Source organism: Trachurus japonicus, chromosome 4 (genome assembly GCF_045865225.1).
Source record: "Trachurus japonicus isolate A0001 chromosome 4, Traja_1.0".
NCBI lineage: Eukaryota > Metazoa > Chordata > Actinopteri > Carangiformes > Carangidae > Trachurus > Trachurus japonicus.
In genome coordinates, this window is record NC_140910.1 from 26041304 (window position 1) to 26065798 (window position 24495).

Genomic DNA, 24495 nt, shown 5'->3' on the forward strand with positions numbered 1-24495 from the left:
TTACGCTGCAAAAAAAAAAAAAAAAAAGCAAGTCCCGTCTTCTTTCCGACGTTTCCAAAACAAATCTACACGCGCCGGCCAGACAAACGTCTTTAAGACAGTGGGAAATGCAGTCTTCATTCCGCCGCTTTCGTCCACAGGGGCCGCCAAAATCAACACTAAATGAAAAGTCTGTACAGGGGCTTTAATGATGATGTACGGCTTCTTTAACCACCTCTAGATATGTAAAGAACTTCATCTGAACACCCAACATTTACTGAGTTACATTACTGTAAATAGAGTATTTCATTAATTTAGTTGTCTATTTTTGTTGCTTTTTTGTACATAAGAGTTCATACTAACTATTTGAAAACATTTAGTTTGGGCGGAGAAACTAAAAGTCCTCGCCGTATGTTTCTTGATGCGTCTTTCTGTAGTGGGCTTGAAGTATCACATCATTTTATGTGCGTGGGGGGGTTTCGGAGTGGGTGGATCAAAAAAAAGGATGAAGTGAGAGAAAAGCAAAAGAGAAGAAACAACAGTTCATGAGTCATATTTTTCCGAGTTTCCAGAACCAGCTTTGCTAACTAATACAATCAGCCACCAACTCACTAACCACCGAGTCCACACCCTCGAAAAACACAAACACACTCCGGCTATGGCAACAAGGGAAAAGGATTGTGGGAAACGGAGAGCAGAGACATGGTGGATGAGTCTTAAATGGCTTGACTAATCCGCAGAGATGATGGTGAAGTGGTGATGACCCCAGTGTCTGCTCCTCTGCTGATCTGGAATCAGATCCCATTAGAAACTCCAACATGATGCTCACGGCCTCTAATTAAGCTGAGCAGAGCTGCGTTTACGTCTTATATTATAGACTGAGACGTTCAATGCATACAATTTTCCTGATAAAAAGGAAGAAGTTTCATTCATGTTCATCTTCTTTCCTGTGTTTTGGCTTCACATTGGGATCCATGATTATTGCTCTGAGAGTGGATCTTATGAACTGTCTCTCTGTTGAGATACTGTACATTTTCCAACCCAGCTTTGAGCAAGTTCATATTAAATATGCAGCAAATCACACTCACAACATCAACAGATCAAGAGCAGCATGTTTAATTTAAGAGAGGATGAGTCTACAGATCCTCATGGGGAAAATCAGGTCACTAGAGAAGCAAAAAAATAAATAAATAAATAGTATGATGCAGCGGTGAACACAGCACATGACTATAATCAAAATAATGAATAGAAAGAGACCTAAATAAAATACACATTACGTTGCTGACTCATGCAACACATCCAGCAGCCTAAAGTGGGAGGTTGTGCTGCTCATGATGAGATGCATCAATGGTTGTTTCTGCTGCCAACGCAGAGAGGACCGCTGGAGAAACACATTTTGATTAGGACTGGATATTCATTAACTGATGCTAGACCAATGTAGCCTACCATAGGGTTTTTATTACATTATATATAATTTATTATTGTGATAACAGTCCAAGTGACTAATCACAGTTCACACGGAGGCATATAAACAAACAGGATCATGAGTTACACTACAGTATTCACCCACTGTGAGACAACTATACATGCACCTTAAGGCTTCTCAAGGTTTTCTATTCAGCCCATGTCGTGGAGAGCCTGACAAGCCTTTGAACACAGCTACACCGAAAAACAACCAGTCATGGAAAACACTGTGATACTCATATCGCATATCTGGATATGGTCAAATTATAATTGTTCCTGTGACAAACATTGTGTGTAAGCTAAATCGATGAGTTGATTTGTTAGCGGTCGCACTGTTTACATACTTTTCTCAAATTCCTCGATCCCGACGTGCTTCATCTCCAGAGGAAGTTCGCCACGTTGCACAAAATCAAAGTGAGCGAGCCTTGTAAATCTGGAAAGCCCGGGTTAAGCCCGAAGTTAGCTGTCTAACCCACTAATCTTACTTTATGAGACAGGCCGTATCTCTTGGATCTTTTCTGTATTGCCACATAAACAAAAGGGAACACTATCACCATGGAAACTGCTCATATTGCCAACAAAGATGCACCAGTGACCAGCAGAAAGATCATAAGGCGCATCCCTGTGTGTACAAATAATTCATTCTATGTCTGGAGTTCAAGAGAACGGCTCATAAAAAAAAAGGATATGAGTATTATGTGTAATAACAGGATACATGTAAGTGCATGAACACACACGTGGTAAAAAGGCTCAGCGGACCCTCCCCCTGAACTGATTTATAAAATCTGAGGCAACAGAAAGGGGAAAATATGAGAGGGAAAGAAGAGGAAGAAAGGGACAGGAAAGGAAGAGGGGGGTGGGATGGAAAGAAGAAGAAAAAGAAATAAAAGCTCAATTAAAAACCACAGACTGTGTCCCCTGGGGAAATCCCATGATTCTTCAGACTCCAGCAAAGATTTTAGGGATCAGTCTCAACAACACCACACATTTTTATGAGTTTGTTATAGACGCAAAGATTGTCAACACCTCACAAATAATCTGGAAGATTTTGTTTTGTGTTTTCTTTTATCATTGTGGAAGCTGGGAATTTGCTTGTCTTCAGTCCTGACAATGTACCGAGAGTGACGAGTAGTAATTGATTTGACTTGTGTTCATACGAGATTGGCTGAGCACATTTGCTCTTTTTATTGCAACACCCTGTTTACAGTCAGACACACACAAAAAAACAAAAAACAATACACATCATCCAAATAATTACCTGGATGTATGAGGACATTGTTAGGAATGGGTTTGAAGTTACATAAGCATAAGATCTTTAGGTTTTGGACCATATTTCAATACAAGCACACAGACCACAAATATACAAGGAGGTAATTTTCCAGCAATATATTTGTAATTAATAAACACCAACAGTTATTATGTCTCTGGGTGAAGGACGACCAACTGACCTAATCATGAAAAATGCAGTGGCGATAAGTGTAATTATCTCAAGTAATAAATCCAAGAGCTTAATGGTAAATGGTATCTAGGGGCCTAAAGGTGAGGGAGAGCACATCTATAAATTACATCTCCATAATCGCAAGACGCAAACAACCTCAACAGTACTTCTCCTTCATTTCAGAGATTTCTGCAAGCCAGGAAATTTAACATATTTTCTTTTAAATGCAGTGACCTTCTCTAAAAACCAGCAGAGGAGACATGCAAATTACTGTAGGCTAATACATATATCTCTGGATCTAGAGAACATTTTTGTTGTAATTAAAAGAGCTTTTTTTTGCTATTGCTCCAATGCCAATATTAGCTGTTTACTTAGCAGCCCTGCCCAGTATTTTAGCCACAGCTGTGTTCACAACAGGTCATAATGGACTTGCTGGGCAACGCTACTTCTTGAGCACAGACTGGACATCAAAGTGACTTGTTATCAAAAACAGCTGCTGTGCTAATGATGCCTGTGTAGCAACAGCAAATCTAACTCCTATAAGAGTTGATAGGAAGTAAAGTATTGTTTGCAATAAATCATCATATTGCTTGAATGGCAAAATGGTTTTGGGCTGAAAATAGATTCCTGTGGAAAAAACAAACAGACAATGGGGCTGATTTCACCCTCAAACACTGACGTCTGTCTGATTAAAAAATCATTTACATCCCTTCTGAAGGAGTATGTGTCACTTCAAAAGTACACAATCAGCCGTTCAAAAAGCTAAAAAGTAAGATAACTGCAGGCATGAGGCTGTGATTGGCTGTAAGAAACAAGACTGATGTGGAGGTCTCTGAGCGGTTTGCCTTCGGCTGTTTATCGATCAGCGTTTCAAGGATAAGTGACAGGTTGGAGAACATGTGAGGTCATTGCAATCTCGACTGCAAACGCAGAGGGACCAGAACAGCCCAATTTTCCACAGCTATGACTATGCAAAATGTAATGGCAGATCAATTATTTATGAACTAAGCTCAGTGACGATGGTCGCAGAGGAGGGATGAAGAAAAGATCTGTGTTGTTTCACCCAACAACTCTGTGAGTAAATTCAAGTTCAGCAAACGTTGCGAATGTCTCTGGATCTTGAAACTGATAAAGATGAGTATTCAGTTAATGAAGTTACAAAAAATTATGTTTGTTCAATCCATATTTTTCTTAGTTATAATTACGATGGCAGATGCACAAATCTTCTTCTGCAGTTTGAGTGACAAATGCGGCCCTGTGGATTTTGCTTTATATTCAGGTGGAGGAGGTATCGGCAGCATCTGCACATCTAAAGCATTTTGTCATGTCCAATATCTGCTGTCCCGCTGAATGCATCGGAAGCTGTCTGTTCTGTGAATGAGCTATTGGCCAGACGACACAGTGTCGGGCTGCGCTGTCTGTTTGACACCAGATGATAATATTGCAGAAAGTGTGCTGCAGATGAGACGACACACGGACGGAGAGAGGTGTGACTATGAGTGACACTTAATAAGATCTGGAAGACGACAGACATAAATCACCAACGCCATAATGACAATGCTGCTCTGCTGTTGCCCTCGGTTACTACAGGGTTGCTAATGGTAACACACACACACTCACACGTAGATCCATTCTTCTGTCTCATCCCTGCACCAAATGTTTCCAACGTCTGTTGCATGCACGTAAAACACACTTTCACACGCTCGCACACACACACACACACGCTCGTACATGCACAGTGAAAATGAAATTACCTTAGATAGTGATCTGATGCAAGAGAGGTGTGTAATTACAAGAATCACAATCTCAATTGTACATTTGGCTGCACTCCTGATGAGACATTTACATAGCTCTGTCACAATAACACACACACACATTTTTACCTTAAGGCTTACAATACTTTGAAACAGAAATCCAGCATTTCTATCTAAGGTCTTTTTTGTAACATGTTACACATGTGTCTATCGAAGGCTCAACCATACAGCAGGGGACCTCCACAGCCTGCAGAGGAGCTGCATGTGGTGGACACAGACTGGGACATGAAAACATACAAAGGCTTTTTTGATGTCTTTTAATGTTTTTACCAATTGATTTGCCAAATATTGTGAAAAATGACTGTAAAATCACTTCAATATGTATTTCAAGACTATATATCATGCATACAGTGTATATTAGTGGCTATTATTGTGTCAGGCTGACACAATAAGCAGCTAATTTAGCACTACGATTTCCCTTTGAGGTTCTGAGGTAGTGAAAAAAAGGCAGGATTCACACAAGACGCTGCCTTACGGTCACAATCTAACCCACCACATTATAGCACTAAGTTCCTCACTGACTGCATTTCAGTCAAGTAAATAAATAAAAAAGGTACAGAGCCCACACCCTCAGAACTTCTAAGGAGTGCTCTAACGCACTGTGTTATTTGGTCAAAGACACTCGAGGTCTGTTTAATGGAGAAGTCTTTCATCTATGTGTCGGACCTAAACTTCACTGACGACTGAACCCAGAACCTCAAAACTTCAGAGCAGCCGTCTGTTTGGTCAGACACTTCAGAACTATGAATGTCTTAGAGCATTTGAGTTCTTGCATGAGGGATTTGAAAATTCACTGAGTTTAAAAGCTCATACCCACATCCTCAGCACTTCCAAGCGTTCCTCTAACATCCTTTTCTGGTTGTAAAAAAAAAAAAAAAGCCATGACCTATATTTATTCAAGCCGGTGAATGTTTACTTCAGGTGTTGGACTTCAAAAGTGCAGTGGCACCTGAGGACGGAGCCCAGTTTACTCAAACTTGAGAGAGATGCTCTACAGCAGCAGACACATTTGAACGTCATTCCTTTTGCATTTGAGTCACTGAACATCATACTTCAGTGAGGATTATCATTTAGCAAACATTTCATCTCGACTGGTATGTGAGCAGCTGTTGATGCTTAACGCTGGAGATGTCGCAATAGAATAACTTACAAATGGCTCCTTAAAACCTTATGTGCTCTTTGGAAGTCAGACAACACCATTTACAAGGCACACTGAAACTTGAAACCATACAAACTGAAAATATAAAAACAAGACAGTGAGCCATTTATATGCAGATATACACTGAGCCGTCCAAAAAAAAAGTGTCACCACTTGGATTTAACTAAGCTAATAGATGAGAGCCTCCCATTGGATAATTAATTCATGGATAATGACGTTTCAGCTAACTTATCTAACCCTAACTGATGCAGTCTCATTTCTTCCATGTGGTGTAATGGAGAAGATGTTAATCTGTTTCAGAAGGGTCAAATTATTGGCATGCATCGAGCAAATAAAACATCCAAGGAGACTGATGAGACTACTAAATATTGGGTTAAGAACTGTCCAACACATTATTAAAAACTGGAAGGATAGCTATGTGGGGAACCATCATCTTCAAGGAAGAAATGTGGTCCAATGTGACCACAGAGTCCAGACCTGAACCCCAATGAGAATCTTTGAAAAAAAAATTAATGCAACGTTGGACGGAAATAAATGTTGTGACATTGCAGAAGCTTATTGAAACGATACCACAGCAAATGCATGCCATAATCAAAGCTAAAGGCGGTCCAACGAAATTACTTTATTTCTGGACAGGTAGTGTATATTGACCTAGAGATACAGATGTTATAGATATAAAGACAGAGAGTGTGAGTATGGTATATCAATATAGTATGTGTGCATATTTCCCACTACCCATGTTGGCTACTGGTCCACTGTGTGAATGTGACACAATGGGGAGGTCCACTCTGCTCTGCCCCCCATAAATTCCTCTCCACCCCCTCCAAGTATTTTCCTTTCTCTGTAATGTTGCTATGAATGAAGTACAGCAGAATTTTTTTTATCTAAAAAAGGCACAACAAAACACATCAAAAAAATTGGGTGTGGCAGGTGTTCAGTCTGGTTACTGAGGATGATGATGGTGATAAGATGCCTCCCTCTACTGGACAAACTCAGCTATTACAGCTCCAACCAGCTGCAGTACAAAGAAAGAACAGCTTACAGTAATCTGCAACGTCTTTAAAAGCTTCTGTGCTACTTGTACTATTTGTATTACTTTGTTCAGAAGTCTGTCAATTAAGAGTTCAAATATCCGATTGAGTCAGCACAGAACTACATGTGTTACATTTGTACCGTTTGCCCTCCTTCTTGATCTCCATCTCAAACATCAGCAGAGGGAGACATGCTGTAAATGAGCCACAGATGTCGGCAGGAAATGTTGGATAGGAGGTTGCACAGTAAAAGTGCTGCTTTAAAAAAGTCAGTGATGATCTGAAATCCGTTTTTATCTCATCTCATTTTGAGTTTCACAGTTTTTGTCAGTGCTACAGTGTCTATAATATAAAGAAAGGATCACACAATGGTGTGTTGTCACTAATGTCCTATTATCTTTGTGCCGGAATGAGATTATTTCCCTGTATGATTTTTTGTTAACAAAAGAAAATTAAACCACATTTGCCATATCTAGTATATGTGTGAGTGCTTGAACATAATGACTGTGTGTGTGTGTGTGTGTGTGTGTGTGTGTGTGTGTGTGTGTGTGTGCGGACAAGGTGGAGTGGCCTGCAGCGACTGGAGGACACTTTGCTGCCAGTTGGGTTCTTCCATCACCTTAGTTTATATTTGGCCTTGGGCCCTTCAGTTTGTGTTGGCAGCCAATAGCATTTCCTCCCTGGTCTCCAAATTGTTGGGTTGTTTCAGGCTGCTTGTTGATGGAGGTTTTCTGACAGTCCGTTTTCAACTTTCAATATTGTAAATATGTCAAAGAGGGTACTACTTAAAATTCCTGTAAAGGTGCAATTTAAGATGCTTTTTATGGAGTAAATGTTTTCACTACATTATTCCTGGTTTTCAGGGTTTGATTTGGACACCAAGGAGGAAATGAGATCTTACGTTGCGCCCTCATTTCGCTTGACAGAGGTGTGACCGCCCGCTTGTTACGCAGAAGAAAGAGAGGTTTATAATCTGCTCTCCTCTCCTTTATCATCCTAACGTTCAGACGCTCTCATCGTTCTGTGCATTTTGCCGACTCTTTCTCTACCTCACACACACACACATACCACACACACACACAGACACACACTTTCACCAACACAGACATTTGTAAGTGAAGTGGGTCAGAGGGCGGAAGAGATGAATGGAGGTCTGAATAGACGGATGGAGAGATGAATAGATGGTTGAATTAATGAATGAATGGGTGGATGGATGGATGCAAGAGAGAAGAAGATGTAAAGAGGTCAGAGAGGCACAGACTGGCTGCGCTCCAACACAGGCCAAGTACGACATCTCTTCTAAACCTCTAAGAAGCAATTCACCACCCTAAACCACCTAACTCCACAGATGACGACAGTCTGAGGGTTACTCAGGATTTTACTTGTTTACTTGTGTCGAAACAACGCCTCAATAACAGACAGAAATAAAAGTAAAGCTGGGATTTTCGAAAAGGAAATTGAAAATGAAAACTGGCATGAGTTGATTCTGATCCATATTACATGTTACTTGTCACACCCCTCCGTGTTTTCTTTTTCTGATCTGGCTTCAAAGTTTAGGGGCAAACCAACACTGTCACAATCATGATCATCACTATGTTCAAGAAACTCTGGTGTGGTGTCTGCTTTAAAGGGATAGTTCAACATTTTGGCAAATTGGCCCATTGCCATATTCCCTATAGTCATAGCAGTAGGTTTGTTAACTTTAATTGTCGGTGCAAGCTATTTTTAGAGCGGTGGAGCAGAGCCGCAAGCTGCTCAGAGCTACACTAGTCGATGTGAGGGTCTAAGGACAGAGGATGTTGCTACGATGCCATGTAAAGCCCTTTGAGACAAACTGTTTGTAAAAATGGGCTATACAAATAAAATTGCCTTGCCTTGCCTAATGGAATTCCTTGGTTTCCCTCATCAAACTCATCAAACACACAATCCAACAACTCCAAAACGCTCTGGTGAACAAGTTGTGACCTGCACATTCACCACGCTATGAGATAATAACAGAACGTTACGAGACAGTGTCGTTTTAGAGGCAAATACAGAGACTATTTGCTGAAAAACTGCCCCCGACGGAAACGCACATCAGCGGTTTTGCATGAATTTACCTCTAAAACAACTCTGTCTCGTAACGTTCCATTATTGTCTCATAGCGTGGTGAATGTGCAGGTCACAACTTGTCCACAGGAGCCGTTCTAAAAATAGCTTGCACTGACAATTAAAGGTAACAAACCTACTGCTAAGACTATAGGGATTATGGCAATGGGCCAAGTTGCCAAAATGTTGATCTATCCCTTTAACTTGATACAAACACAGACTTGCAATATTGAGGGTGTGGTGACACATAGTACACACTGGTGATGTATAATGCATATTATGTAATTCTGTGTAATATCAAGAGTGAGTGGGTGTTTGTCCTTCTGAGTTTTATCATATATTTAAAGAGGAGGTCCTGTTCCACTTCTCTGACAGTAAAATATCAGCAGACACAATGAAATGGCAGAGCTATTAAACACAAGGTTTACTGGCCTTCGCTGCAGCACTGATAGTGACAAAGCAAAGTGCCTGGATGTGCGTGCTTGTGTATATGATGTCCTTGCAAAGCTACATGGCCTGTTTCATACGGCTGATAGACCATTAATGGAAAACCTTCTCAATCACAACCGATTCCACACAGAAAAAGATTGAACTTCATGTTTTTTAGTTTGCGTGCATGTGTGTGTGTGTATGTGTGAGTGTGTGTGTTTATGTGCGCACCTATTTGTCTTGTTACCAGTTTAAGCTGCCAATGTAATCACCATGAGAAAGACTCTGGAAATGAACTCTCTAACCTTCACAACCCTGTCACCCCCCTGCCCTGGCAACTGTTAGGAGCCACGCACACACACAGACAAACATGCACACACACAGACAAACATGCACATGCACACACACTGCAGCACTTCCATATCTTTTTGGATGTAGAAATTATTGAGTAAAATTAATACACTGTAATGATGAGGCTGTCATTTCCTGCATTTGATGCGTATTAAGTTTTGTTTCAGCTAAATGTAAAAAAAAAAATACAAACACTGGACGGATTGTGAACCTCTAGACAACAATGCAGGAGAGTTGACACTCACATCAGACTTGGCTAAAGCAAAAAAACATGAATATAACCAGTAAAAGGCAGCTGAGTTGCGGTGGCACTTGATGTCTGTCTCACACCGACTGGATTATCACTTAATGCACAATTGCACCGGGATACTATAAGTAGGCTACATTGGAATAAATACTCCTCCTGTTGTACATTAATATTGCCATGATGTACTATAGAGTCTGGACAAGAATAATAGAGCAATGCTGAATAGTGTAACATGACTACATTCTGTATTGAGATAATAATTAATCATGCAATCAAACACCTCTTTAGATCACCACAATGCTGCACAGCCTGAGATTTAAGTCTTAGTCTGATCCAAAACCAACAGCTGATGAAATCCTGAGGGGCAAACATGGCTTAGCATCCACAGCCAGCATTTTTACATGACAACTCTCCTTCTCCAAGGTCTTCTGTTGTTCATGCAGACATTATTCAGTGCTGCAGCATTTCAATAATGAAGTTTTGGTTCTGTGCAAACAATGACATTCAAGTTCCAGGGCTGCAGACGGACACCATTCAAAATCTGTGTAGTGCGACCAAATATTTTCATTGTTCGCACCAGTATGCCTGATATTAAGCAGGTCTGTCTCTAAATCAACTGAATTATTTTCAAGACCCACTTCTGCTGTGGCGCTGTCTGATTGGGTCTGAACCTCATATTTGTCTCCGGTCAGTGTAGGGGAAAAATAAGGCATGTGCAAATAAAGCATGTGTTTATATTTGAAATCGTGTGCTGTACTCCTCAAGCAAAGTCCTTAAATTAAACCATACCTGTAATTCAAACTAACAGGAATACTGATTTTTCCCCTGATAATGCTAATAATGTAATTAGTTACGAGCTAAGATGCTGAATATTGACCAAATATCTCCAGCAGAGATGGCCTCACCTGACTGCCAGCTAGAGCCACAACATTCACAAAGACTTGGAAATGATAAAAACTGAAAAAGGTTATATTTTAAATGTATTATTATGACACTGTGAACATTTTTTGGTGCACCTAAATTAATTTTTGGTGCACCTTAAGTGAAAAAGTGATGTAAAAAAAACAACAAAAAAAACAGCTAGTCTGAAACCCTGCATTGTCTCCATTAGAGTTGCAATTTCATTATTTGTCCTGTATTGAACTTGAGAATTAAATGCCAGAAACCGGTGCTCAACTCAAGTAGTTGTCCAAGACCACATACAATGTCTGAGCAACTGTTCTACATTCCCGATGTTTTGTGCGTCCTTCCTGGGAAATTTCTATTGCTACAAAGTGATGCATTCAGTGCAACACACACACACACACACATACCTCTCTGCGACGTCTTGGCCGCTCCAGCATGTGTGCTGCTCAACCTCCATCTCACTCTCACAAAGCATCTCTGGCAGCTCTGAGAAAAACCACTGGTACCGCTGTATAGAGCCCTCAAACTCCCTGAAAGAGAGACAGAGAGTTGTGCACAGTTCATTGCCAGGGTTGTTGTAGGGAGGAGTGGGATCAATGCACCATAAGTTTTTATTTGTTCCAATTAGGACTTGTCACGTCCAATTACCTGTGAAATGCTTTCTGATAGACTCTGGTAAGTTACTGAAAACAACACAGGGAAGGGAAAAGGGAAGCTCTTAGCACCTTGGAAAAAGAATGCGTAATGGAAAACTCATCTATAGGGGTTAATTTCATGAGCTGTCTGAAGGTTTTATTTTCTGCAAGTCATATTAGATACAGATTGTATCCTTTTGAAGACAATAAACATAAAATAAAGAGACTGTATTGCTAAAACGCAATTAAAGCAACCCAAAGTTGAACATTTGGCCTGTGACTAATCATAGTAAAGGGAATATTTGTTAATTTAACCCTATAATTAATAAAGTTTCTGGTTCTTCTCTGACGAACAGTGAATGAGTGTTGCAAAATACATAAAAATACATTGATTAGGTGTCTGGCATTTTGTTTCTTGCTTGAGGACAAGTGTATGGGATGTAACGACCCAGTTGAGTGGAATAGACGGAGGTGAATTTACCTGGACAGTTTTTTCAGGTTTCGACTCTTGTCACCTCTGGAACCTTTAAGAGGAAACGACCTAGTGGGACACAATTGCACACACACAAACACACACATTAACACCACACACACACACACACACACACACACAAAAATAAATGAATTGATTTCCTTCTGTTGTGACTCAAGGTTGAAACTAAATAAAACTCTACACCATCTCTGTTTACTGATTTAATTCACCTACAGTGGCCTCAAATGTTCTCATACATTTCATCAGATGTGACTCACCTCCTCGACTGCAGCTGCAGACGCTGATGAGCAACAGGCGCGGTGGAGGGAGGCGACGTGATGACGGACGACCTCTGTGGGGTTGGTGATGTCTCGGGAGTCGCTGAGGTTGTAACATGGGCAGTGGAGGGATTTGGATTTGTCATCATGGGTCCAGCTGCCAGGGGACCACACACCTTCTCTACCTGAGGGACGAGACAGTCCACAGCGGTGTTTCTGACAGGCTCCTGATGTAGCGCATAGTGATGTACACATGCTGCATCAAGAAGAGCTGTTTGAGACTTTGTTTTTTTTTTTTTTGTTTAGATTTTTTAGTAGTTTTCACTTGCAGACGCAGAAGTTGGATGTTTCAACCATGTATCATTAGCTATTTGCTATTTTGAGTGCAAATTATCAGGGAAACCAGAAAAGCGAAAGCATCACTCCTTACAGTGTATTACTGTATCATCCTAGTCCCAACTACAGCTGTAAAATGAATATAAAGTGGAGTAGGAAATACAATATTTCCTACTGAAATGTAGTGGAGTCTAGGTGTAAAATATTATAAAATAAAAATAGTCAAGCAAAGTATAGGTGTCTCAAAATTGCATTTGAAGTTGGTATTTAAGAGCACATGTACTTAACTCAGCTGTCCATCATTGCTAATACTTAGCCTACAACCAAAGAGAGCTGCTGTAACAAAAACTAATTTCAAACAGGCAAAATACTAGGTACTACTAAATTTTCTAACGGTGAAGTTTAAAAAATGGTATGGTCCACTTTAGGGGTGTGAGAAAATTGTATCACAAGATTGCTCCAGACATGATTATGATAAACATATTTTAGATGCAAAGTAATTTGACTTTCAGTAGCAGGTAGCACATTTCTAATGTTGCAGCTGACTCGAAGTTGTGCAGTTTTGTAACCAATTCCATCTATCACTCAAAATATATGATAAGTTCATAAAATAATATCAAATATAGCTGCAATCGAAAACATCGGAAACTGGATGTACCTTGCAAGTTAAGTGTCCCATCAAACAGTTAGGTTTTCTGTTGGAGCATAATTCAAACTTTCCGCAGCGCTTTTTCAGAAATAACCGCAATCTATAACAAATTACAGCACAACTATCCATAGACCCTAGATACAGCACCTAGTGTGGGTAAACTGTTGAGCGGGTCAGGGGTTAGCCTTTAGTGATGTGTCCAATGAATGAGAAAGCTTGATCAAATATTTGATGAAGTGGTATTTTCTTATTAGCCACAATTAGCGGTGTGATTATGCTTGTGTGTTTGTTTACCTCTCAGGAATCTACTCTACTAAGTCCACAATGTTCTCTCAAAGTTGGACGGCTACTCTATTCCTTCCTCCAACGGTGTGTGCATGCATGTGTTTGTGTGTCGTCTGTTTGTCCAGAGATTAGCCACAGAAACTTTCTCATCACTCTGAACCAAGCTGCATTCTGGGTATCGGTTGTCCCGCCAACCAAAGCCTTTGTCTGGCACTGGATCTGTATTCACACTCACATACACACTCGCACAAACACAGACTGAGGGGAACCCCAAATTCTCTGAAGAATGAGGCTGTTTTTAGCCCATCTAGGTACAAGGCTTTTGTGAGGAGATCCAACTGCCATAGCTGAAAGAAACCCACGGCCTTCTTCACTCTGTGTCCAAAATTCAAATGACTTTATTATGGGACATATGAGTAAGGATGTTTCAGTAATCTGTTACTTCTCCTGCTTCAGTTCCGACCTGTTCAATGATTTTATTTCACAGGCGGCACAATTATTTTATCAGTAGACTGGTATCAACATCCTGAGTCCATACGTCTAGGATGCTTCCCCTCCCTCCCATCATCCCTCTCTCCGCTTACTGTGGCTGTAATCCGTGGCCCGTGCAGCTGAGCGTGCAGTATGGCATCGTTCACATGGTTTCGCACCGCCAGCAGAGCCAACTCCAAGCTGTTGTGGTTGCTGCTAGTCGCTAGAGTGGCGGCTAACCGTTGAAGCAGTACCACCAAACTCCCCCAGGGGGCGCCGAGCTCTGATACACCCACCTGAGGAAGACAGGATTAACAGGATGCATCAGAGGTTGTAGAGATGAAGAAAGAGGAGGTAAGAAAGAGAAGGAACTCATTAAAGGCAAGTTTAACTGGCATCTAGCATTTGGTGGCATGCAAGAGCCTTTTTTTGTAAACACAACTTGAAAAATCACCAAATGTCAAAATCAATAACTCAAAAACAAATGGATGGAGGGAAATGGGCCAATGTTTGAGATGACTGTCTGTCAGTTCCCGTCTCATGACAGGATAGACCACATTTCCCATGAACCAAATGGCTCCTCTCACAGTAGGAATGTTCCTCTTGTCCCTTTGACTCTCTTTTAGCTTTAATGGCATGTGTTTTTTTTCTTTTTCTCTGCTGAAGAGAGGATAACTATGTTGGGAGTTGTTTTTTCCGTCACATTTTCTTCGCTTCCAAGAAACTTTCAAGCAGGATAAACAGTGCCATCTTCTACTTTTTGTGCCATAAAGAAGTCTCTGCATTGTGGGCACTGCTAAAGCTGTCCAGCAAATTTCGAGGCAGCCCAGTAAGATGCACAGAAGACACTGCCAGCTCTCTTGGCAAAGCTCTCGTTATTTGTCAGTCTCAAACTTGGGAATGATTTATTGATGATAAAACGCTGCGACTTGGTGAGTCAGTAATGTGAGCGATGGGAGCAATGCAACAAATCTTTACTTGCTTCTCAAGAGGCAGAGGAAAACAAATACTCCCAGAGGCCTCCCATGCATCTAAAACAGTATCACAGACACAGTGCAATACACACACACACACACACACACACACACACACACACACACACACACACACTTGACCTGAAAAGAATAACATTAGATGACCTTTTGCTAATCGCCAATTCTCAATCTGGAAGGAGACTACAAATCATTTTAAGGTGGCAGGAAGTTCTACAGAAAGCGAATTTAAAGGAATAGTTTGAGATTTTTAGGGGAAACTGACCTTTTTACATTAGTTTTTGTGCATGGGTTTAATAATTAACATACTATAGTAGTTTTGAGTAATTTTGAGTTGCTTGTAGGCCAGTTGTTACACATTGTAGAGGACCAACCAGGGTAACTGTTTCCCAGTGCTTCCAGTTTTAGTAACCCTTTAATTTACAGGCCGCTAATTACGTGATGTCAAGAAATAGTCAAGAAATAACAAATAATTGCATCATAATGTCTAGAAATAGCCTAGAAATAATGGTCAATTGCAAGGACTTAATGGAGAAAAGTTCTGGCCTTTCCCAAAAAATTCAAAGCATGAAAAGCATGTGTAATCTTTTGCTTCTATGAAAAACATAACATTACTATAATGAAATTGACTATTATTTCTTGACATTATCATGTAATTAGCAGCCTGTAAATTAAAGGGTTACCCTAGTTTTTATGCAAAGCTAAGATAATGGACACCCAGCTCCATATTTAGCATTTAGAGTGTCATCAGTCTTCTTATGTCTCCCAAAAAGTCAAACAATTCCTTTGAAGAGGCTGGAGCTTCCTGTACTCACATATTTTAGAGAGATTTATATATCCAGACTGTGAATGCACTAACATTTCAGCCACTCACCAGACATCCTCTCATGATGTTAACACACAGTCCAGTGCAGGGCCGTATCAGCGTCAGCCCTCTGCAGTGGGAGCAGTACTGCATCCTCACTAACCCTCGCCCACACTCTCTGGACAACGTCGCCTTCTCCGTCACGTTCACGACCTCTCCGGCCAGTCTGAGCAGTCGGCTCAACGCTCGGCCCGCCCCGAGCGCCCGGGACAGGCCGCTGACCAGGAGGCGAGGGTGGGGTCCGAATGGGCTGACGTCATGCCGCGTCAGCCGCAGGCAGTCGTCGTGAGTGGTGGAGCTGGAGACCGGATGAGCCTGGGGCGACATGTGGCCGATCCCGGGGTTGAGCAGCCGGCGATAAACCAAAGGGAAGAGGTCGTTGTAGAAGCGACGCACGGTGTTGTCTAGTGAGGAGTCGGAGTCTCCGGAGAGGTGGCGTTTGATGTCGCTGAACAGCTGGAGCACAAGGGGGCGACAGTCGGCGGCCAGAGCGGAGTAGGCGCTGTCGAACAGAGAGCTCGTCAGGTTCAACGTGAAGGACACGAGCGACTCGAAGGTCTCTGCAGCAAGAGAGAAGACAGAGGGACAGGTATTTAATTAATTTATGTGTGTGCAACCACAGCAAACATCAATGATAACTAGTCAGTCTTCCATCTAATGACCCATCATCAGTGTTGGACAAATAACCTCCCAACAGTTAGCAGTGACTTCTTTCAACAGAAATTTAATTCATAAAAGGAATTAATTACTTTGGAGAGTAACTTTTGCATTACTTTCTTTTCATTTCTCCTATTAATGTGCACACATGTTTTGCTGTTCCTGTAGCAAAGTGTAGGACAAGACAACTGTCAGAGTTCATCCATCATTGTGTCTATTTTCAGTGGAATTGATGCACAGCACAAAGCAAAGCACATAGATGACGACACCACAATATTGTTATGAAATTAACTTTTTCACATAAAGTTAGTAAGTCAAAAGCCAATTTAAATGGTGGTGATAATTGTAATTGTGTTTTTTATTTTGCAAAAAGCAAGTGTACTCTATTTGTTACTGTAAAAAGTAGTGGCCGTAATGCCTTACTCCTACCACGGCACATTTTCATGCTGGACAAGAAAGTGTTTGCATACCACGAATTCCTGTTGCTCACCTGTCTGGCTAATCCAGATTTTAGGACCTTGCAAAGTGAATTTAATTCTCAAAGTAATGAGTGACGATGTTTCAAACCTTTGAGCGTCACATGAAGTTAGACTGACAGTTTTATCAGTGTGAACTGACTCCACAGATTTTGCATAGACATTATATATTTAAGCCAAACACATTGCGCTCCATGTGTGACGCTTCTGGCGGCCGCTGATGATTATATTTGCTGGTGACGTGCTGCAATAATACGTTGTTTTCATTTGGCTGCTAAAGTGAGGGGTCACCACAGTGGATCACCATCCACATATTTGATTTGGCACAGGTTTGTACACCAGATGCTCTTTCTGATTCATCCTGGATTAAGCCTCCAACACAGAATACCCAACCCCCTCTACTTTTACAATAACATCAATAGCTTTAATAATAAGGGTTGGTGCGGTATTTGGGTATAGTTTTGAGGTACTTTTACTTTAATGTCCACTCCTTTATAGCTCTATGCTACTACACTACATTTATCTTTCAGCTGGAATAACTGGTTACTTTTCACATTACGATTTTGTGTAACACATGATAAACCAAGCAGTAAAACACTCGTGTCCAACCCTTTGGGCCTGTAAACATCATATAAAAAAAACAGTGCAGTAATTATTGCCTGTTGTCATGTTTGAGTTATTAGCTCCACCACAGAGGGAGAAAGATAGAGCTGCTCTCTGAACATCTCACATGGTTTAATTTCATTTAGAAAAGATTAAAACTGATTTGTGTATCAAAGCTGTACTTCATCTCATGGCGCCTTTTTATCTTGTGACCCTTTGGAAAGGCCCAAACCCCTGAGGTTAGAAACCAATGAACTCAACCAGCTTCATTTAAAGTTCCTGCTAACACACTAATGCATCAGTAGTAATCCAACAGTGTCATATCCTATTGTCCATCAGACAGATCTCATAATAATACCATTTCTATATATGATCATCAATTATCATGTGTTACGTGACTTTTTTTTCACAGCAATCCTATATCAAATGGTAGAAAAAAAAACTCCCTGGTGAACCGACCTTGGACTGACATTATCCAGCTGCATGTATGAGCCAAAATAGCTCACAACTTAATTCATCGCCAAGCTCGTTTTCACTTCCCTGTTATCTATAGTCAGGTGATAATGAGAAACTCAATCTCATGATCCGCTGTGTTTCCGATGTCCGGCAGGCTCTAATAAAGTGGACAGCACCTTCCCCTTAACACAGGCTGTACGCCTGTGTGTGTGTGTGTGTGTGTGTGTGTGTGTGTGTGTGTGTGTGTGTGTGTGTGTGTGTGTGTGTGTGTGTGTGTGTGTGTGTGTATGTGTATGTGTGTGTGTGGCTATGTTTGAAACTTGCCAAGTAAAAAGGATGATGTCAATCTGCTGGCATCTTGACACACACACACACACACACACGGAGAGAAAGACTACTGGGAGTAAGAGAGAGAGAGAGTGAGACAAACCTATTTATCTGTGACTTTCACCAAGCCCAGTGAGTCAGTGTGCAAGTTTGTATATGTGTGTGTGTGTGTGTGTGTGTGTGTGTGTGTGTGTGTGTGTGTGTGTGTGTGTCTGTGTCATCTTCGTATTTCACTATCACAGCTGCAGCCACCTGACTCTCCATGTGACTGCAATTTATTAGGGATTTTATTTAATAACTCACAAATGCACTAAATAAAGAAATCAAATACCCAAGTCAGCAGCAGCAACATTTGAGCTGACTGTATTAAAGTGCATTTCATTTATTTATTTTTTAACTGTGACCTGCAGAGGAATTAACGCAGCATCACATCATTTGTTTTCATTCTGTGCATTCATACTGAATAGATGAAGTAAAAATGTGCGAGCAGAGGAAGAGAAGTGGTTGGGGGATGAGGTTTTACAGCAGCAGTAGCGGGGGCTCTTTAGACTAATACGCAGAGTGAGAACGTCTCACTTTTATGTGTTTGCATACCCATGTCCTGGCAAGAGCAAGTCAAACAACGCACAGCATCAAGTGACAAGGCAAAGACCACTCGGGGGGTCATGTGATTGGCTCTTTAGCCGACGTGATTGGACGACAGCTGCAACGTGGAGAAGAGGGCACCGGGGTCTGGTGGTGCCAGGAGAAACACACGCAAGCATGCAGACGCATATTCACTCACACACACACAAGCACAGACACAGACACATGCACACACACAAAAGTAATCCGCAGAGTGTAAATGGAGCCTGACTACAACCGCTCTGGGCATGTCTCAGTTTCTCTAGTGGGTTATAATCACTGTGCTGTGGAGAGGAGATCCTTTGAGATTCAGCTCAGCTGTTCAGGAACGCTGCCCACAAACCCACTAAACACACATTTTTCTCACTTTCTACTTCAATTGTTTAGCTGTTTGGATAATTATTGTTTTATCTGTCAGTGTTTCATGATAAAAAATTTAAAAAATAAACTTCTTTAAAACTGCAGCAATAAAACAACCTAAAAAGTTCACTTGGTCTTGGTCTGAATGATATAGAAAAAAAACATCAAATTTCAGTGTGAAGGGTCATTTGTGCTTTTCATCTTCACTTGCAAAATATAAAATTGGTGATGTGATTTTTTTTGTTGAGTCTTGTACGAAACAGACACATCCCATTTGTTGGTTTCTGCAGCAACATACTTATGATGCTAACAATGCACAACAAAGCTGTGACACATTTTACCTTTATGAGAAAAAAAATCAGCTCCTGCTCTTTGGATTCAATTTCACAGAAAGTAGTGGTTGACCACGGTTCGCCCACAGAATATTGTGACTGTGTGGTCTCTGTTTGTCTTTTATTGTATTTTTTATATTTCTCAGTGTTTTATCTGATCTTATCTTTAACTTTCTTTATTTTACAAGTGGATTGGATTGGACTATATAAATGGGATAAATAAACATTATAGAAGGTGAAATCCATGCGTTTTCATTCCAAGTATTTTAACAATGAAGCTCGACTAAATAAAGACTATCCTCTTTTCTCTGTCTGTGTTGTTCAAAATGCTGCAAAAACTGCAAAGTCCCATTCACTCCAGCGAATATTGAGTTGGCTGCAGTGCACAAATTGTATTGTTTAAGCCCGTTCAACTCTAAGTGAATAAGCAAACTGTGAACATGATTCCTCTGAACTTGCTGCAGTTTTAGAGGCCAGCCGCTCTTTGTGTATGGGTGTTTTGCATTAATTTTACCCATGGATGCTTTGGCCCTCCGCTGGGCATAAATAGCAGCTGAAACTGAGCCTGAGAGGATTCAGATGTAGCAGTGGGGGGACGAGAGAGAGACAGAGGAGACAGAAAAAAAAGAAAACAGAGAGGTGCATGTTTGCCGTGTCTGTCTGCTAGGTTTCATCAGCTCGATCCCTCTCATAATATCCACACTACATCAGCACACACACACACACACAAGGTCTCTCTCTCACACACACACACAAGGTCTCTCTCTCACACACACACATGCTCACACAGACTGGTGAATAGCGTTGAGAGACAAGTGGACAAGCAGAGTATTCTTCCTCCTATTCAGAGCAGCCGTTAGAGACCGGCTGTTGCCCACGGCAACAACACTTTGCTGCGGATACGTACTGAATGTAAACATTCTCCGTCCCCTCGCTCTCTCATTGGTCAAGAACAAAACCTGATTATTGCGGCGACAGAGACGGACGGACGCAAGAAAGAGAGCGGAGAGTTGTAACAAAGTTTTCCGCTGCTCCCTCTGAGAGTTCGCTCTCACAAAGACTCAATCGAACATCAGTTGTTTGTTTGGCTAGCCACTGTGGCGCCTCACAAAATAAACTGGCCTCGCACCACCACCCTGACACAAACTAGCCATTTCATGATGAACACACAAAGTGAGAATGACAGGGGGGCTACGGGCACTTGACAGAACTGTTAAAGCACCAGAATCAGCACCACCATTAAAGTCACTTTGATTTGAGTTCCTGAACCACCCACAGGCATGTCTCTCCAACCATTTAGGCCAATAAATAGTAGAAAATAGTGGAAAAAATACTGGGAAATTGCCACAAGTGAGTCCAAAATGAAGTCTCAGATAGTAACGATGGGAATGCCACACAAAATCTAAGGATATTGATGATTTGATGGATAAAAAAAAGAAAAAACTTGATATATAGCTACCAAAAGTGCTGATTAACTGCTCAATAGCTTTCATGTAGACATTATATTTGTGCATTGCTCTCTCCCTCCTGCAAATCTAACACGACCCACCCCATGCACCCTCCCTCTGTACCTTGGTAGGCCCTGGTGTGTCCAGCGATCAGGTACTTCAGTTCGAAGCTGTACGACTGCATCTTCTGCTGCGTCTCACTGCGGACCGCCGCCATGTAGCTGTCCTCCATCTTGCTCGTGCAGCAGGTGGGCCCGGTGTGGACACACACTCGGAGAGACTCATCTGAAAGACACAGACGGGGGGGGAAACAGCTTTTACACGGGCTTTTATTATAACCTTCACTCAGAGATCTGATTAATCTGATAAATATCTAATTTGCTTTCTCGAATCTGGTCCCAGAATTAATTCTACCATTATAAAAACTTAATAGACACTCAAAGTTATAAATTTGTTCCTATAAGCTTAATGAAAACACTTTATAATCACTAAATAAGTCACTGAAAAGAGTCCGTCTTTGTCATCAGTGAACTTAGTTAATCCACTGAGGGAGCTGAAGGCATTTAGTGCACAACGCTTCAGGACAACACACACAAAAATAATTTTACAATGAGCCTGTTGGGACCCGACATGATGACATGCACAGTGGGCAACACTTCAACACTCACATCAGAGTGTGTGCATGTGTGTGTGCGTGTGTGCAGCAGTGTGACTTTGGTAGGCTGCTGAAAGCCAAGCTGTCAAGCAGCTGACTGAGATCAAGGCAGAGAGGGAGAGATGAGAGAAATGGACTGTTCACCTACGTCTGACCTGACACACACACATACACACGCATATGGATCTGTGTCAGACTTTGAGCTATTCATATTAGCTCTGGCCCACCGTGGAATACATAACTGGGATAGCTACTCTTTATTGGTAATTGTGTGGTCCATTCCTCAATCGCAGTTAGAACAACAACAGGTCGGTTGGAGACGTCACTGACTTACATGTTAATATCAGTGTTTGTGCATCAAGATAAATGTCCATTCACTTGTATTCTGGCTGTTTTCATAGGATTAAATCATTCTGGATGTGTGTTGGTGATGCTGAAAGAGGAAGTTTCTTTACCAGAATGCAACGCCCATTGAAACAAGGTCAGGTCGGTTGAGGACCTGACTACAGTTAGACAGTCAGACTGCATGATGTAGGCTTGGATTTTGAAAAAACAAAACAAAAACTGAAACCATCAATATGTGGATAGTTTACAGTAGTTGAAACTTTACAGCATTTATTGAACATATTTTGTTTGTATGTTTTTCGCAACAGACAGGTGCAGTAAGTGTTTGAGTGGACGTCTCTGTCAAAATATAAAAACAGTCGGTCACTTGTGGAAAACCCACATCATCTTCCACCCACGGTCCACAGCAGATCAATTGAGCGCCGGACGAAAAGACTCAGGAGTAGACGACGTTGGTGCAAAGACTCTGCTGTCGTAATTATCTATAATTAGCAGACGACTCTGCCAAAGTCTGCTAAGGTCGCCACCACAGTATATTGTTAACTAGCTGTTAACAATCACAAGCAGAAGCACAAGGCACACGGCCAGTCAGCGCAGTAATAACAGTGACATCACAGAAATATTACAGTGCCTTATTTGGTTACCTGAAGTTAAATGAAAGTAATTGTGACTTTTTTTTTCCTCTTTAGCAGCTGCATGAGCTTTATCTATACAGACACTGTGTCTTCTTGTTATATAACATGAATGTGACCCGTGTCTTGGTGAGAACCACCACCTTTTCTGCGCTTGGGATTCTCTGCAGAAATGGATGATCTGTCTCGCTCTGCCATTAAGAAGTGGTTGCACACTTGCACCAGTCTGTAAGTTGGTAATAATGTGCATAGGTTTTACTTATAAGCTGCAGGGAAAATCTAAAATGGGCACTTGTATTTTAGAAAACAGCATCTTAACACCACCACTTATAGCCAAGCGAGCGTTTTAGTAGATCTATATATGTGTTATATATTTGTTCCAGTTAGTTTTCAACAGAAATAGCCTCTCTCCATAGGTGCTGGATCATGCAGCATATTTGGAAATTGGGCCTGTACTTCCAAAGCTCATGAGATAAACTGTGTGAACCACATGCTGCAATCATATCAATGTTTGTATTTTATAAGCATTTTAAATTCCAAAGCAAAGGACATATCAAGTTTAATTTAATAGGCACTGCTGTGTTAATAGTGACATCTGAAATCCCAATTTAGATCATTAACCTTGAGAGATGACTCAATTACATGACCTGCACTGAAAATCTTTTACTTTATTATATTGTTGGCTTATTATACCCCCATGCATTGATATGCAAACAACATTTTATGAGGTCTGTCAAGGTGGAGCTACTTCCAACTACATAATAAACTAGATTCGTTTATAACAATGCATTATATTATTTTATAAATTCATCATGTGTTTTTATTGTACAGTATAAAGGGCAGGATAAGTAGCTGTCAGATCAAAGGGCAGTAAAGTGAAAAGTTTATGCTTCACCCAGAAATGTGGTGAAATACATTGAAAGTTTGTTTTTAAGTTATATATGATAAGTACAGAGCTTCAGTAAATAGATGCTGCCCACCCCTGTGTGCTCCGTGTGAGTTTCTTTTTTAAACTAGAATGAGATTCCTGCTCTAATATTTCCAAAGGGACTGACTGACCTGTTCCCGGTTTGTCTGGCACGAGCTCCACCGGGCCAATCTGGCGCATCATGTAGGCTGTCTTCACCTCATGACAGCTGTCTGCACCGGCTGATCTACAGCCGCTCTCCGGGAGCAAAACTAAATAGAGCAAAATCACCCAAAACAAGTCCACGTTTTGTAAGGCTGCACGGAACATCGCGACATCTCAGTCAGAAGATAGAGAGTCTTGATGTTTGATATGAATCCCACAGAGTCTCCGTCCGGCGCAGCGCGAATGAAAACTTCATCTGCAGCCTGAGTGAGAGTGAAGAGTCCGCACGGAGCTCAGGGTCCGGCTCAACGCCCTCCTCCTCCTCCTCCTCCTCCTCCTCCTCCTCTCTCTCTCACTCCCTCGCTCCAGCTCAATTACTTGATGGACATGTGCCATCACACTTCTCTCTGAATCCTGGTCTGCAGTTGTAGCAAAGCAAAAAAAACAACAACAACAACTTATTACAGCCAGCCTACAATAAAAAAAAAAAAAAATGTGTGGCATAACAATCACAGGAATAATAAAAGAATAAAATGTAATTCACTCACTTCTAACTAAGGTGTGTGTTTGAGATTTTATTTATAAATGTTTGTATAGTCTATCTCTCATTTCAAAACAG

The 24495-nt window shown here is 41.2% G+C and overlaps 1 protein-coding gene across 1 annotated transcript in view; it reads right to left on the bottom strand.

Moving 5' to 3' along the window:
• The window catches only part of LOC146989054 (glypican-5-like), a 52950-nt gene extending 28801 nt beyond the window's left edge, over nucleotides 1-24149 (bottom strand). Inside the window, exons 1-7 of the mRNA XM_085774978.1 lie at nucleotides 23864-24149; nucleotides 21296-21457; nucleotides 15899-16449; nucleotides 14146-14328; nucleotides 12292-12476; nucleotides 12023-12082; nucleotides 11314-11436 (exon numbers count right to left, since the gene is read on the bottom strand). Coding sequence (XP_085631104.1) covers nucleotides 11314-11436; nucleotides 12023-12082; nucleotides 12292-12476; nucleotides 14146-14328; nucleotides 15899-16449; nucleotides 21296-21457; nucleotides 23864-24041 — 1442 coding nt within the window. The 5' untranslated portion in view covers nucleotides 24042-24149. The remainder of the gene's footprint in view (nucleotides 1-11313; nucleotides 11437-12022; nucleotides 12083-12291; nucleotides 12477-14145; nucleotides 14329-15898; nucleotides 16450-21295; nucleotides 21458-23863) is intronic.
• Between the last annotated feature and the right edge of the window lie 346 nt (nucleotides 24150-24495).